This window comes from Nicotiana attenuata, unplaced genomic scaffold (genome assembly GCF_001879085.1).
Source record: "Nicotiana attenuata strain UT unplaced genomic scaffold, NIATTr2, whole genome shotgun sequence".
Taxonomy (NCBI): domain Eukaryota; kingdom Viridiplantae; phylum Streptophyta; class Magnoliopsida; order Solanales; family Solanaceae; genus Nicotiana; species Nicotiana attenuata.
Window position 1 is genome coordinate 20,193 of NW_017670636.1, and position 13,664 is coordinate 33,856.

Consider the following 13,664-nt stretch of genomic DNA (forward strand, 5'->3'; position numbering starts at 1 on the left):
AATAGAGTATAACAAATATTTGGAGTGGAGAGTAATTAGTGTACTAGAACATCAGTAAAGATGGTCAAACATGTATATGATTTTCCATAATGATGACTGCTTCTCTACGCATTTCACATATAAGAATGCTTTGAACCTCATGTTTTGGGGCAAACAGGAATATCATAACTATTGGAATATTTCAACAACCTAATTCTTCAAGGTTAGAAAACAAGAATGATAGACACCAACTTTTTCTGGGCATTAGGTATGAGTCTAACTGAAATTATATCCCCTTGGGGCTTGAAATAATTGACATCTCCTTTACAACTATGCACCCCATTACAAAAAAATTAAGTGACCTACTCCATTTCCTTTTCGGTGCTTTCCCTTTATATAAGAAAATCCTCGTAGGCTTCTTCACTCAAATTACCTCACAAACTCTCTCTCTATCTCTTCCTTAAAGAACACAGTTGTTTAGAAACAAGAAAACACAAGCAACATGGGAAATTTTAAGGCTGGGATTTTCGTTTTGGTTTTGTTCATATGTTGTCTTGTACCAAGTTTTGCCACAGTTTATACTGTTGGAGACTCAGCTGGGTGGGCAATTGGCGTGGATTATACCACTTGGGCAACTGGAAAAACGTTTAATGTTGGTGATTCACTTGGTAAGTTTTCTTCGTACACGAAAATTTTAAGAATGTAACTACTGTGAACTTATTTTCTTTTTAGTCTGTGGCAAAAAGACTGATCCCTTTCTATATTTGAAAATAATTTAACTTTACGCAATGATTTATAGCTAGCCACACAAAATATATGTGCCTCATTTTATACCACACGTTCCAAAGTCTTTTTTTTCTTCTTAAGCTCTATGCTCAGTCAAATAAGTTCACATAAATTAAAACGGAGAGAGTATAATATATTAAGTTTTACAGTATATTGGTGTAATTCAAACTGTTGTAGCATGTTGTTCTCATTTTTCAGGTTGTTAGGTTTTGTTTAATAATTATCTGTAGTTATTTTTAGGTGACCGGATAATTAAATTTGTAACATTATTAGTTACAAAATTTTGCAGTTTTCAACTATCCAAGTGGTCACACAGTGGATGAAGTAAGTGCTAGTGACTATCAGTCATGCACTGCTGGGAATGCCATAACGTCCGATCAGAGCGGCGCCACTACTATTCCTCTCAAGACCGCCGGGACTCATTACTTCACTTGTGGCGTAATGGGCCATTGCAGCGGCGGCATGAAGCTTGCCGTCACCGTCGCGGCAGCCAGTGGCGGTGGAGGAGGTTCCACCACACCATCATCCGGCACCACCTCACCATCATCCGGCACCACCACACCATCATCCGCCACCCCTACACCTGACACTACTACTACTACTACTACTACTGGCACAACTTCACATCCATCAGCATCAGTTACTTTGTCACCATTTATCCCCTTGTTAATTTCTGGGGTTGCTGCAATATTTTATTTTTTCATTATTTCATAAGCTTGGCAAATGGCAAAGGATAGTTCCTCTACCATTTTCTCCCCCTTTGCTTCGTTAATTTTCTACTGCTTTTCCTATTTGCTTTTTTGTAAGTGGTTGTGTTGATAAATGTCTTGTTTTCACTTGTGATTTAATTCTTAGCAGTTGGCATGTCATTTTCTAAAATGGTTGATGCTTAACTATGTTACAATTATGAATTTTAACTATCATATGATAGTGCTCCACTATGACCATTATGTCTTAAGGATTTAACTTTTCATATGGTAAACAATTTTTTATATGATATATATTAGTGTCAGCTGAGTAAATGTAAATTGACAGTCTTAAAAATAAAGCAAGTAATTCATGAAAATCGATTAAACTATACTGATAACTTGAAAAACTTTTGAACTATTGTGTATATACCTTAAATTCATATCTAATACTAAAGAGGTATTAAAAATGAGTAAGATGCATGTAAACGGACTTTGAATGGGACAGTAAATGGGATCACAAAATGTTGGATCAGATTTGATGCAAAGCGATGTCAAAGTTGATAATTGTATAGGTCCAAATTTGGATGATCACGGTGTCCTGTGGCCGTTGAAGACGGCGACGATCGACAGCGGTTAGAAGACGCACGACTTTTGTAGTAGTGTAGGCACAACATGAGGCAGTAGGAATATACTTTCGAATATTCCCTATGCTATATCTTTTAGGTTACAAGAGGGGGTTGTCCCTTATAAATAGGAGGGAAAGACTTTGTAAAGAGGGCGAAAAATCATTTGCTTTCATTACATCAAGAAACGTTATTCATCTTATTCATCCCTTATGTCTTTCAATCTAGAGCCTATTATACTTGGCTGAGATTTACCTCTTCATCTTTTTCAATTGATTTAGTCAAAAAGGTTTCAATATCTTTTGGGTCAAACAATTTGGCGCCGTCTGTGGGGATTTCTTTAGCTAAGATTTTAGTTTCATCTAGACTCCTGAAAGGGATAATCACCTCTTCCTAGCTTGGTACAAACCAACAATGGCAGGGAAAGGAGATGCAAGGCAAAAAGCAATAGTAGGCGTCACAACCAACCTCCTGGACACGATCAACGAAGATAGCAGAGAGGATAACGAAAATGAAACACCAAACACCACACCCGGGGGAGACGCTTCACCTCCCCCGTACGAGAGAGTGACTGCTTCGCGCAAGAGGGAAGCATTCACATCTACAACAGGAGAGGCACCACCGGCAGTAAGAAGACTGCTGGAAGAATGGCTAACAAGTGCTCTGAACACCATACTTGATAAACCCGCCCAAAGGGATAACGGGAATGTTGAACATGCAGATGCCACAATAAACGCTGATGAGCAAGATGCCCTCCGTACAAGTAACACTTATGTTGCTAATGATGCAGGCAATGATGCACTTGCAGCCGTTTTGAAGAAAATGGAGGAGATGGAAAATGAGAATAAGGAACTCCGTGACCAAATGAAGGAACACCAAGAGAGGGTTGACAAAATACCAGGCGCTCCAAAGTTGCTACCAGGACGCGATGTTGGTCGATTCATCGAGCACCCATACAGTGAAGAAGCGGCCCCCTACACCATCCCAAAGACCTTCAAAATGCCACCCTACTTAAAGATATATGATGTTACTACCGATCCAGAAGATCATATCATCCACTACGTTATAGCCGTAAAAGGTAATGATCTCTCAAAAGAGCAAGTACCATCGGTGCTATTGAAAAAGTTCGGCAAAACCCTAACAGGGGGAGCCTTGACATGGTACTCTCAACTACCAGCACGATCGATAGCAACGTTCGAGGAAATGGCAGACAAATTCGTCACCGCCCATGCAGGAGCCAAAAAGGCAGAAGCTAGGGTAACTGATATATTCGCCGTAAGACAGATGCACGGCGAGGGACCCAGGGACTTCTTAGCTTGGCTCAACAGTGTAAGAATGAGCTTGCCGAATGTGTCAGAAGGAATGGTAGTAGCAGCCTTCCAGAACGGATTAAACAGAAACGGGTCGAGAGTGACCAAAAAATTGCTAAGCAGGCTCATGAAATACCCTCCAACTACTTGGGAAGAAATCCATAACGCCTACTGCGCCGAGGTGCGAGCCGACGAGGACGACCTCAATGGTCTGACCCAACGGCTGACGTCACTCCAAACTGAAGCAAGGAAAGATCGTCGCAACGGCGGTCGAAGAGATCAGTTGGGGCAACGCCTCGGTCGGGAGAGGCACCAACCCTACGTCAGGACGTCCGCTCCGCTTCTACCGTGGCACACGGATGCTCCTCCTCGACATGCAGCACCGTATCGACACGAGAAAGGTTTGCCTCCACTCCTATCCGCTCACAATTTTTGTGTTTCTCCTTTAGAAATAGTGTACGCACTCGAGAAACTCGATCCAAAGGTGCAATGGCCGCAAAAGATGAGATCAGACCCCAGCACTCGGAAGTCGAGCACTTTCTGTGAATTTCACCAAGAAAGGGGTCACAAAATCGAAGATTGCATAGGACTACGACAGGAAGTAGTACGAATGTTAAGCCAGGGACATCTAAAAGAGTTGCTGAGCGATCGAGGACGGGCTAACTTCGCCCGCGGACGCAAACAGCCCCAAGGACCTCCAAAACCGCCTTCTCTCGCTTGCACTGTACAATTGATCATCGAGGGGGGGGGGGTGATGGCGCAACAATCAATCATGTCAAGTTCACCACTACACATAAACTCAAACGATCAAACACCCATGAACGTATGATGACCTCGAAGACAATATCATCTTCTATAAGTCAGATGCCGACGGTTTGTCTTTCCCTCACTATGATGCTCTTGTTATCACTTTACGTATTGCAGATACTGATGTAAAAAGAATAATGGTAGATGACTGGAGCGGCGCGTGTATTATCCATCCTCTAGTCCTCGTGCAGCTGAGACTCGAAGATAAAATAATACCACGCTGCATAACGCTAACAAGTTTTAATAATGCAGTTGAAAGGACTTCTGGAGAGATAGTGCTACCCATCCTAGCCGGAGGGGTCACCCTGGAAACGACGTTTCACGCATCATAGGGCGCCCGTGGATACACGCCATGCGAGCGGTCCCTTCCAGCCTCTATCAAGTGATCAAGTTTCCTACCCTATAGGGAATATTCAGCATCCGAGGAGAGCAACGCACTGCACAAGAATGCTATCGCATCGCCCAAGATTGCGCACACACCTTACAACTCAAAGGAGCAAATGCGGAAGCATAGCAGTCAGCGGTGTCGGGAGCCAAACTTGACGTACGGACAAACGTTATCAAGGACCCCGACATCGTGGAAGCATCCGAGTCAACGATAGAAAATCTTGATCCCGTCCTGCTAGATGGCAACGACAGCACAAAAAAGGCTTACATCGGGCACAACCTCTCCGAACCAGGTAAGTTTCATAAGTTCTTGACTGACCATGCCAATTTGTTTGCCTTCTCCCCTGCAGATATGCCAGGTATCCTAAACGATATCGCCACACACAAGTTAAATGTCGACCCCATTTTCCCCGCCGGTACGGAAAATAAGAAGTTCAATGCCGCGATCAACGAAGCCGTCAGCGAAGAAGTCGATACGCTGCTCGCAAATCACTACTAGAAATCCGAAATTTAGCGACCAAAATTTTGCGATCAAAGTTGGTCTGTCCAGATTAGGGAACAACGTTGGTCGGTAAAGGGGAGAAAAATATTTTATATTTATTTTATATAAATTACCGACCAAAGTTGGTCGGTAAAGGGGTCAACAGGTTGACCTAGATAATCAGCATTGTGTAGTCAAAGAAAATTTCACATTACCGACCAACTTTGGTTGGTAATGTGGGACCCAGTTAAAATTTTTTAATAGTTATATTATTCGTTAAAAATATTTTATAAAATATAGAGAAATCTTATTTAAAATTACCGACCAAAGTTGGTCGGTTAATACAGAGGAAATATTTACCGATCAACTTTGGTCGCTTTTTTCTAATATCTAGACAGTAACCGACCAACTTTGGTCGGTTATTTAATCAACATTGGTCAAAATTTAAATCACGTTTGTATTTACTATCTAAATAATATAAATGTAATCCGTTAACACTTTTATAATACAAGGGATGAATACACTAAAATATACTCTAACATGCTATATCTTTTGTAATACAAGCGTGTTATACATACATACACACACACACACACACACACACACACACACACACACACACACACACATATATATATATATATATATATATGTGTGTGTGTGTGTGTGTGTGTGTGTATGTATGAAAATTGAATCATCGACTTTTAACCTACTCAGATGCATCGTTGAATATTAAAATAAAACGTCTCGACTCATATCAATTAATATATTATAATTGATTCATCGACTTATAACCTAGTGATGAATGAATGTAATTCATTAACTCTGTTACAATACAAATAATGAATACAGTATCATGTATTATAACATGCTATATATGTAGTTAAAGTAGCACGAAGTGTGTGTGTTATATATATACACACATTAACATATACTATAAAAAGTTATATATACATTATAGTATTACAGTGAAGTGTCTGTGTGTGTGTATGCGTGTGTGTGTCTATATATATAAAAGAACATGAAGCGCTCGGAACACAGGGCCGGGTTCTTTTAGGTATTGATACACTTGTAAATTGATTCATCGACTTATACCCTACTCAGATGCATGCATATATATTAAAAACAAAACGTCTCGACTTATATCAATTAATATGTTATAATTGATTCATCGACTTATAACCTAGTGATGAATGAATGTAATTCATTAACTCTGTTACAACACAAATAATGAATACAGTATCATGTACTATAACATGCTATATATGTAGTTAAAGTAGCACGAAGTGTGTGTGTTATATATATACACACACTAACATATACAATAACAAGTTATATATACATTATAGTATTACAGTGAAGTGTCTGTGTGTGTGTATGTGTGTGTGTGTCTACATATATATATAAGAACATGAAGCGCTCGGAACACAGGGCCGGGTTCTTGTAGGTATTGATACACTTGTAAATTGATTCATCGACTTATAACCTACTCAGATGCATGTATATATATTAAAAACAAAACGTCTCGACTTATATCAATTAATATGTTATAATTGATTCATCGACTTATAACCTAGTGATGAATGAATGTAATTCATTAACTCTGTTACATACAGTANATATATATATATATATATATATATATATATATATTTTGTTTTTAATACTCAACGATGCATCTGAGTAAGATATAAGTCGATGAATCAATTTACAAACAGCTATATTTGATGATAAATTATATATACTAATTAGGATCTTCACAAGTCTATTAATTCCTAAAAGAACTCGGCCCTTATCTATATATATATAGATATAGGTGAGACGTTTTGTTTTTAATATTCAACGATGCATCTGAGTAAGTTATAAGTCGATGAATCAATTTACAAACAGATATATTTGATGATAAATTATATATACTAATTAGTATCTTCACAAGTCTATCAACCCCTAAAAGAACCCGACCCTTATCTATATATATAGATATAGGTGAGACGTTTTGTTTTGAATATTCAACTGTAATGACCCGATCGGTCGTTTGCCTTTTTAGGACCTCGTTCCCCCAAATAAAACTCTCCGTGCTCGCTTTAACTAATTTACGACCTGCGGGGATGGTTGGTTCGGGATTTAGAAGATTTTGGATTGAAATATGCACATTTGACTCTTTAGGATTTTCTTAAAAGGCTAAGTTTGACTTTGGTCAACATTTTGGAAAAACGGGCCCGGATTCGTGTCTTGACGATTCCGGAGGGTCCGCGGGAAAATGTGGGACCTGGGCGTATGCCCGAAATCGAACTCCGAGGTCCCTAGACCGAGTAATGAATTTTTATTAAAAATTGTTAATCTGAGATATTAGGGATTTAAAGAAACTAACTAATGATTGATTTCATGGGTATCGGGCTCGTATGTTGGTTCCGAAGCCCGGTACAAGTCCGAAATATCATTTAAGACCTACCCACAAAATTTGGTGTCAATCCGAGTAGTTTAAGGGCGTTTTGGCCCGTTGGAGGAAAATTAAGAACTTGAAGTTCATAAGTTTGATTTGTTTGGTTTTAGGGGGTGATTTCTAGATTTAGCGTTGTTTCGGGTGTTCCGAAGGTTCGAGTAGGTACGTCTCATGATTTCAGACTTGTCGGTATGTTCGGGCGGAGCCCGGGAGCCCCGAGCGTCAATCGGACGAGGCTCGAGTAAAGTGAAATTTTTTGAGAAGAGCTGAAGGTTGCTGCTTCTGTCATAACCGCACCTGCGGTTAGTGGACCGCAGGTGCGAGACCGCAGAAACGGTCCCTTCATCGCAGAAGCGGCCCAGGGCAGCCAGGCCAGGAACCACAGAAGCGGCTCCCAAGTTGCAGAAGCGGCTCCGCAGATGTGGCCTCGAGACCGCAGAAGCGGTCCCAGCCCTTTTGCCCTGTTTCACAGATGCAGTTTATTTCTCGCAGATGCGGGACCGCAGATGCGGTCCCCTAACCGCAGATGCGAAAATCGCTGAAGCAGTGAGGTTCATTTAAAACGGGTTCCAAACCAATTTTGACACTTTTCACTCCTCCATTGGCGATTTTAGAGCTCTTGAGAGAAAACCTTCACCAAGCATCTTGAGGTAAGTTAGTCCTACCCATTTCTAGTTTACTTCTTATGTCTTGGGTAGATTAAACACTAGTATTAAGGTGAAATCATGGGGTTAGAGCAAAAACCTAGGGTTTTAATAAAAGTTAGATTTAACCACGAAATTTGTTATGGAATAAATTAGAAATCATATATTATGGATCCTTAGGATGTAGAGAACAACTTCCTTCGAAAAATCTCGGAAATCCGGGCACGTGGGCCCGGGGTCGGATTTTAGGAAACTTGTGTTAAGGGTTGGGAAATTGCTTATATAGCTAGAATTCGATCTTGTGAGTCTATATTGACTAGTTCTTACTTCGTTTAACTAGTTTGGGATCGTTCGGCTCCGAATTGAGGGCTTGGACCCGTTCATTGTATTGGAAGTGCACTTTGGAGCGAGGTAAGTCTCCTTTCTAACCTTGTAAGAAGGAATTGTCCCCATAGGTGTAATAATTGAATTAATTGCCATTATATGCGGGGGCTAGCTACGTACTATGTGACGAGAGTCCGGGCGTAGTGGCTATTATGTTAAGTTCGGGTAGTGTAGGACCCATAAGCATGCTCTACGTGATATTCCTGTAACTTGATGATAAATTCAAATTCGTATAAACTATTTGATTAAGGTAAATGAGACTAGAAAAGTAACCTTATCCTGTTTGGTCTTTTAAAAGAGAATATTGGGTATTCCTGTGAATAACTACTCCTTAGATATATATATTATCATTGTTTGCTTGTTGATGAGTTTATTTATATTTGACCGCGTCGCATGGGTGATTCACGAGTGGGGTAATAGATGCATCTATGGTTCGAGCCGTTCGACCCTCGGCAGTGCACAATTTATTTTTATGTTGGATCGGGCCGTACGTCCCACGGTGTTACTTGCGCATGTTTTGCTTAGCATTTCTCTGAGGACTGAATTTCATATCTACTTGGAATATAGATGAATATCCATGATAATACTTGGGAAAGAACTGTTATTTTCATGATTTTCTTTTTATGCTAATAACTTGTGCTATTCATGCTATTTATAAATTCTTCTCATATTGTTTGACCCTAGTAAGTGTCAAGTCGACCTCTCGTCTCTACTTCTTCGAGATTGGACGGGATACTTACTGGGTACATATTGTATATGTACTCATACTACACTTCTGTACTTAATTGTACAGGGTCTGAGGCAGGTGTATCTGGCTATCAGTCTGGTGCGTATCTCTGAGCGGACTCGAGACTTCTACGGTGAGCTGCTTCCCTTCCATGCCGTTCATCAGCCTGAAGAAGTCTTTCTTATGTATTTTCTTTTGCTTTCTATTCCGTTTCGGACAGTAGGATAGTGTGATTCTTTTGTATATTCTACTAGTTGTTCACAGCTTGTGACACCAGGTCTTGGCACGCACTTTAGTAGATTGTATTATTTTGGGGTTTGTATGATTATCATTACATTATTAATCATTTCTGATTTTATTTCAACTTAAAGAATTATTCCAACTATTTCGGGGTAAAGGTAAATGAAAGTGTAGTTAGTATTTTTCGCGTTGGCTTGCCCGGCAATGGTGTTGGGCGCCATCATGACCTATTGTGAAAATGGGCCGTGACAACATGGTATCAAAGCACTACGTTCACGTAGGTCTCACAAGTCATGGGCAAGCGTAATAGAGTCTTGTAGATCGGTACGGAGACGTTTGTATTTATCTTCGAGAGGCTATAGGGTATTAGGAAGAACTACTCTTTATTCATTCCTATCGTGCAGTAGTTGGTATACTAAATTTCCCTCTTCTATTCTCTCACAGATGGTGAGGACACGCACGGCTGATGTTCCAGACCCGGGCGGAGCTGCTACCCCCGTTGCTCGAGGCTCAGGCAGAGGCCGGGGGAGGGCACCGGCCCGTGGTAGGGGTCGAGGGCGTCCCAGAGTTATTCCAGTAGTACCACCAGCAGATCCTGCGGGAGATCCTATTATCGAGGAGCAGGGCGAGGTGCCCGCAGCTGAGCCCACCCCAGCAGACTTTATGACAACACCGGGATTTCAGGAGGTTATGGGCCGTATGCTTCGGTTCATGGATTCTATGACTCAGGCTGGTTTATTTCCAGCAGATCCGGCTACCTCACAGGCAGGAGGGGGAGCACAGACCCCTACTGCTCAGGCTCCTGGACATGCAGCTGCAGTGTATCAGACTCCGGGTGCACTACCCGCAGATGGGGGCCAGCCAGTTGCTGCAGTGGCGCCCCAACTTAGACCAGCTGCGGACGGTGATCCGCAGAAGTTATTGGATAGATGGACTAGTCTTCACCCTCCTATCTTCGGGGGTGAGGGACATGAGGATGCCCAGGACTTCATCGACAGGTGCAGGGACAGACTGCACAACATGAGGATATTGGAGTCACACTGAGTTGACTTCACTACTTTTCAACTGGAGGGCAGGGCCCGTAGATGGTGGCAGTCCTATGTTCTTGGCAGGCCAACAGGTTCTCCTCCCTTCACTTGGGGTCAGTTCACACAGCTATTCTTGGACAGGTATATCCCACCCTCTGAGAGGGAAGAGTTACGGTATCAGTTTGAGCATCTTGAGCAGGGTCAGATGTCTGTGACCGACTACGAGGCGAGGTTTTCTGAGTTGTCCCGCCATGCACTCATGATACTTCCCACAGGTGCAGAGAGAGTGCGGAGGTTTGTTGCAGGGTTGCACCCCGGTACTCGAGCTAGCATGGCCCGAGAGGTAGAGATGGGTACTGAGTATCAGCTACTAGTGGAGATTGTTTGCAGGATTGAGGGTTATCGCCAGAGGAGTAGAGAGCAGTTTCAGCAGGACAAGAGGGTCCGGCTTTCTGGAGTGTTCAGAGGCGCCCCAGCTAGGGGTAGGGGGCACACAGGGAGGGGTCAGTCCAGCCGGGCCCCATATTCAACACCACCACTTCCCCGAGGTGCTCCAGCGAGGCCTTATTTCAGTGCGAAGCCGGAGGGTTCTTACCGTCCGCCATCTAGTCAGGGTTCTTCCGGCAGGTATTCTGGTCATCATGGTTCCCCCAATGTTCACTTCAGTGCCATGCCAGAGAGTTCTTATCGCCCACCAGCCATTCAGGGTCCTTCCGGCGGATATTCGGGACAGCAGGCTCAGACTTCAGGGCAGCAGGCTATGGAGCCGAGGGGCTGCTACGAGTGTGGAGATCCGGGTCACATAAAGAGGACCTGCCCCAGACTTAGGGGCAAGGCAGTACAGCAGGGTCAGCAGCATGTGGTTTCAGCACCGGCTGCCCCGCCACCTAGAGGAGGAGGGCAGACCGGTAGGGGCCGTCCTAGAGGTGGAGGCCAGACAGGGAGAGGTCAGCCAGCTACTGCTTAGCCAGGCGGAGGCCAGTCAGCTGGCGCTCCAGCCAGATTCTATGCTCTTCCAGCCAGGCCATATGCATTGGCCTCAGATGCCGTCATCACAGGTATTATTTCCGTCTGCGGCAGAGATGCTTCGGTATTATTTGATCCAGGGTCCACCTATTCATATGTATCATCTCTGTTTGCTCGTTTCCTGGTTATTCTCCCTGCACCTTTGGGCGCTCCTATTCATGTGTCCACTCCTGTGCGCGATTCCATGGTTGTAAACCGGATCTACTAGTCCTGTATGGTTACATTCTGCGGTTTTGAGACTAGAGCAGATCTCCTGTTGCTTGACATGATCGACTTTGAGGTCATCCTGGGCATGGATTGGTTATCTCCATATCACGCCGTACTAGATTGCCATGCCAAGACTGTTTCACTAGTGATGCCAGGGTTGCCGAGGTTGGAGTGGAAGGGTTCCACAGTTGATACCCCTAGTCGGGTTATTTCTTTCTTGAAGGCTCGGCATATGGTCGAGAAGGGATGTTTGGCTTACCTAGCTTATGTTCGAGAAACCACCGCAGAGTCTCCGACGATTGATTTAGTTCTAGTGGTTTGAGAGTTCGCCGATGTGTTTCCTTCTGATCTTCCTGGCATGCCACCGGATTGTGATATCGATTTCTGTATTGATTTGGCTCCAGGCACCCAGCCTATATCCATATCACCGTACCGTATAGCTCCTAAGGAATTGAAGGAGCAGCTTGAGGAGTTGTTAGCAAAAGGGTTTATTAGACCCAGTGTATCGCCTTGAGGTGCACCGGTGTTATTTGTGAAAAAGAAGGATGGGACTATGCGGATGTGCATTGATTACCGCCAGTTGAACAAAGTCACCATCAAGAACAAGTATCCGTTGCCTCGTATCGATGACTTGTTCGACCAGTTGTTGGGTGCGAGGGTGTTCTCTAAGATAGACTTGAGGTCAGGGTACCATCAACTGAAGATTCGGGACTCGGATGTTCCGAAGACTGCATTCCGGACTAGATATGGCCATTATGAGTTTTTGGTGATGTCCTTTGGCTTGACTAATGTCCTGACATCATTTATGGATTTGATGAACAGGGTGTTCAGGCCTTATATTGATTCCTTCGTCATCGTCTTCATTGACGACATCTTGATATACTCACGTAGCCTGGGGGAGCACGAGAAGCATCTGAGAGTAGTACTCCAGACCTTGCGAGAGCAGAAGCTATATGCTAAGTTCTCCAAGTGTGAGTTTTGGCTAGAGTCAGTGGCATTCTTGGGACATATTGTGTCAGGAGAGGGTATTAAGGTAGATCCCAAGAAGATTGAGGCAGTTCAGAGTTGGCCACGCCCTACTTCAGTGACCGAGATCAGGAGTTTCCTAGGTTAGCAGGTTATTACAGGCGATTCGTGTAGGGCTTTTCATCTATTGTATCACCTCTGACTAGATTGACCCAGAAGGGTGCTCCTTTTTATTGGTCCGATGATTGCGCGGCGAGCTTCCAGAAGCTCAAGACAGCCCTTGACTACAGCACCAGTTCTTGTGTTGCCTTCCGGTTCAGGGATGTATATAGTGTATTGTGACGCTTCATGCGTTGGCTTGGGTTGTGTATTGATGCAGGAGGGGCGAGTTATTGCATATGCCTCCCGTCAGCTGAAGATTCATGAGAAAAATTATCCTGTGCACGATCTGGAGTTGGCGGCAATTGTTCATGCTCTTAAGATATGGAGACACTACCTGTATGGGGCGTCATGCGAGGTTTATACTGATCACCGTAGCTTGCAACATTTGTTTAAGCAGAGGGATCTTAATTTGAGGAAGCGCAGGTGGCTTGAGTTACTGAAGGATTATGACATCACCATTCTTTATCTTCCGGGCAAGGCGAACGTGGTCGCGAATGCCTTAAGCAGGAAGGCAGAGAGTATAGGTAGCTTGGCATTCATTCCAGCAGAGGAGAGGCCACTAGCTTGGGACATTCAGTCCTTGGCTAACAAACTAGTAATGTTGGACATTTCGGAGCCCAGCCGGGTTCTTGTGTGTATGGTTGCTCAGTCTTCATTATTGGGGGAGATAAAGGCCCGACAGTTCGATGATCCACATCTGGTGGTCCTCAGAGAGACGGTGCTTTAGGGAGGTGCCAAGGAGGTCTCTATTGGCAAGGATGGTGTTTTGCGGCTC

General features: G+C 43.4%; 1 protein-coding gene across 1 annotated transcript; it reads left to right on the top strand.

Moving 5' to 3' along the window:
• The first annotated feature begins 312 nt into the window (after nt 1–312).
• Nucleotides 313–1,709, top strand: LOC109241754 (blue copper protein-like). Its single transcript, XM_019408527.1, has 2 exons — nt 313–647; nt 1,055–1,709. Exons 1-2 carry the CDS (start codon nt 482–484, stop codon nt 1,477–1,479), a joined length of 591 nt encoding a protein of 196 aa, XP_019264072.1. The 5' UTR covers nt 313–481; the 3' UTR covers nt 1,480–1,709.
• The last annotated feature ends 11,955 nt before the right edge of the window (nt 1,710–13,664 follow it).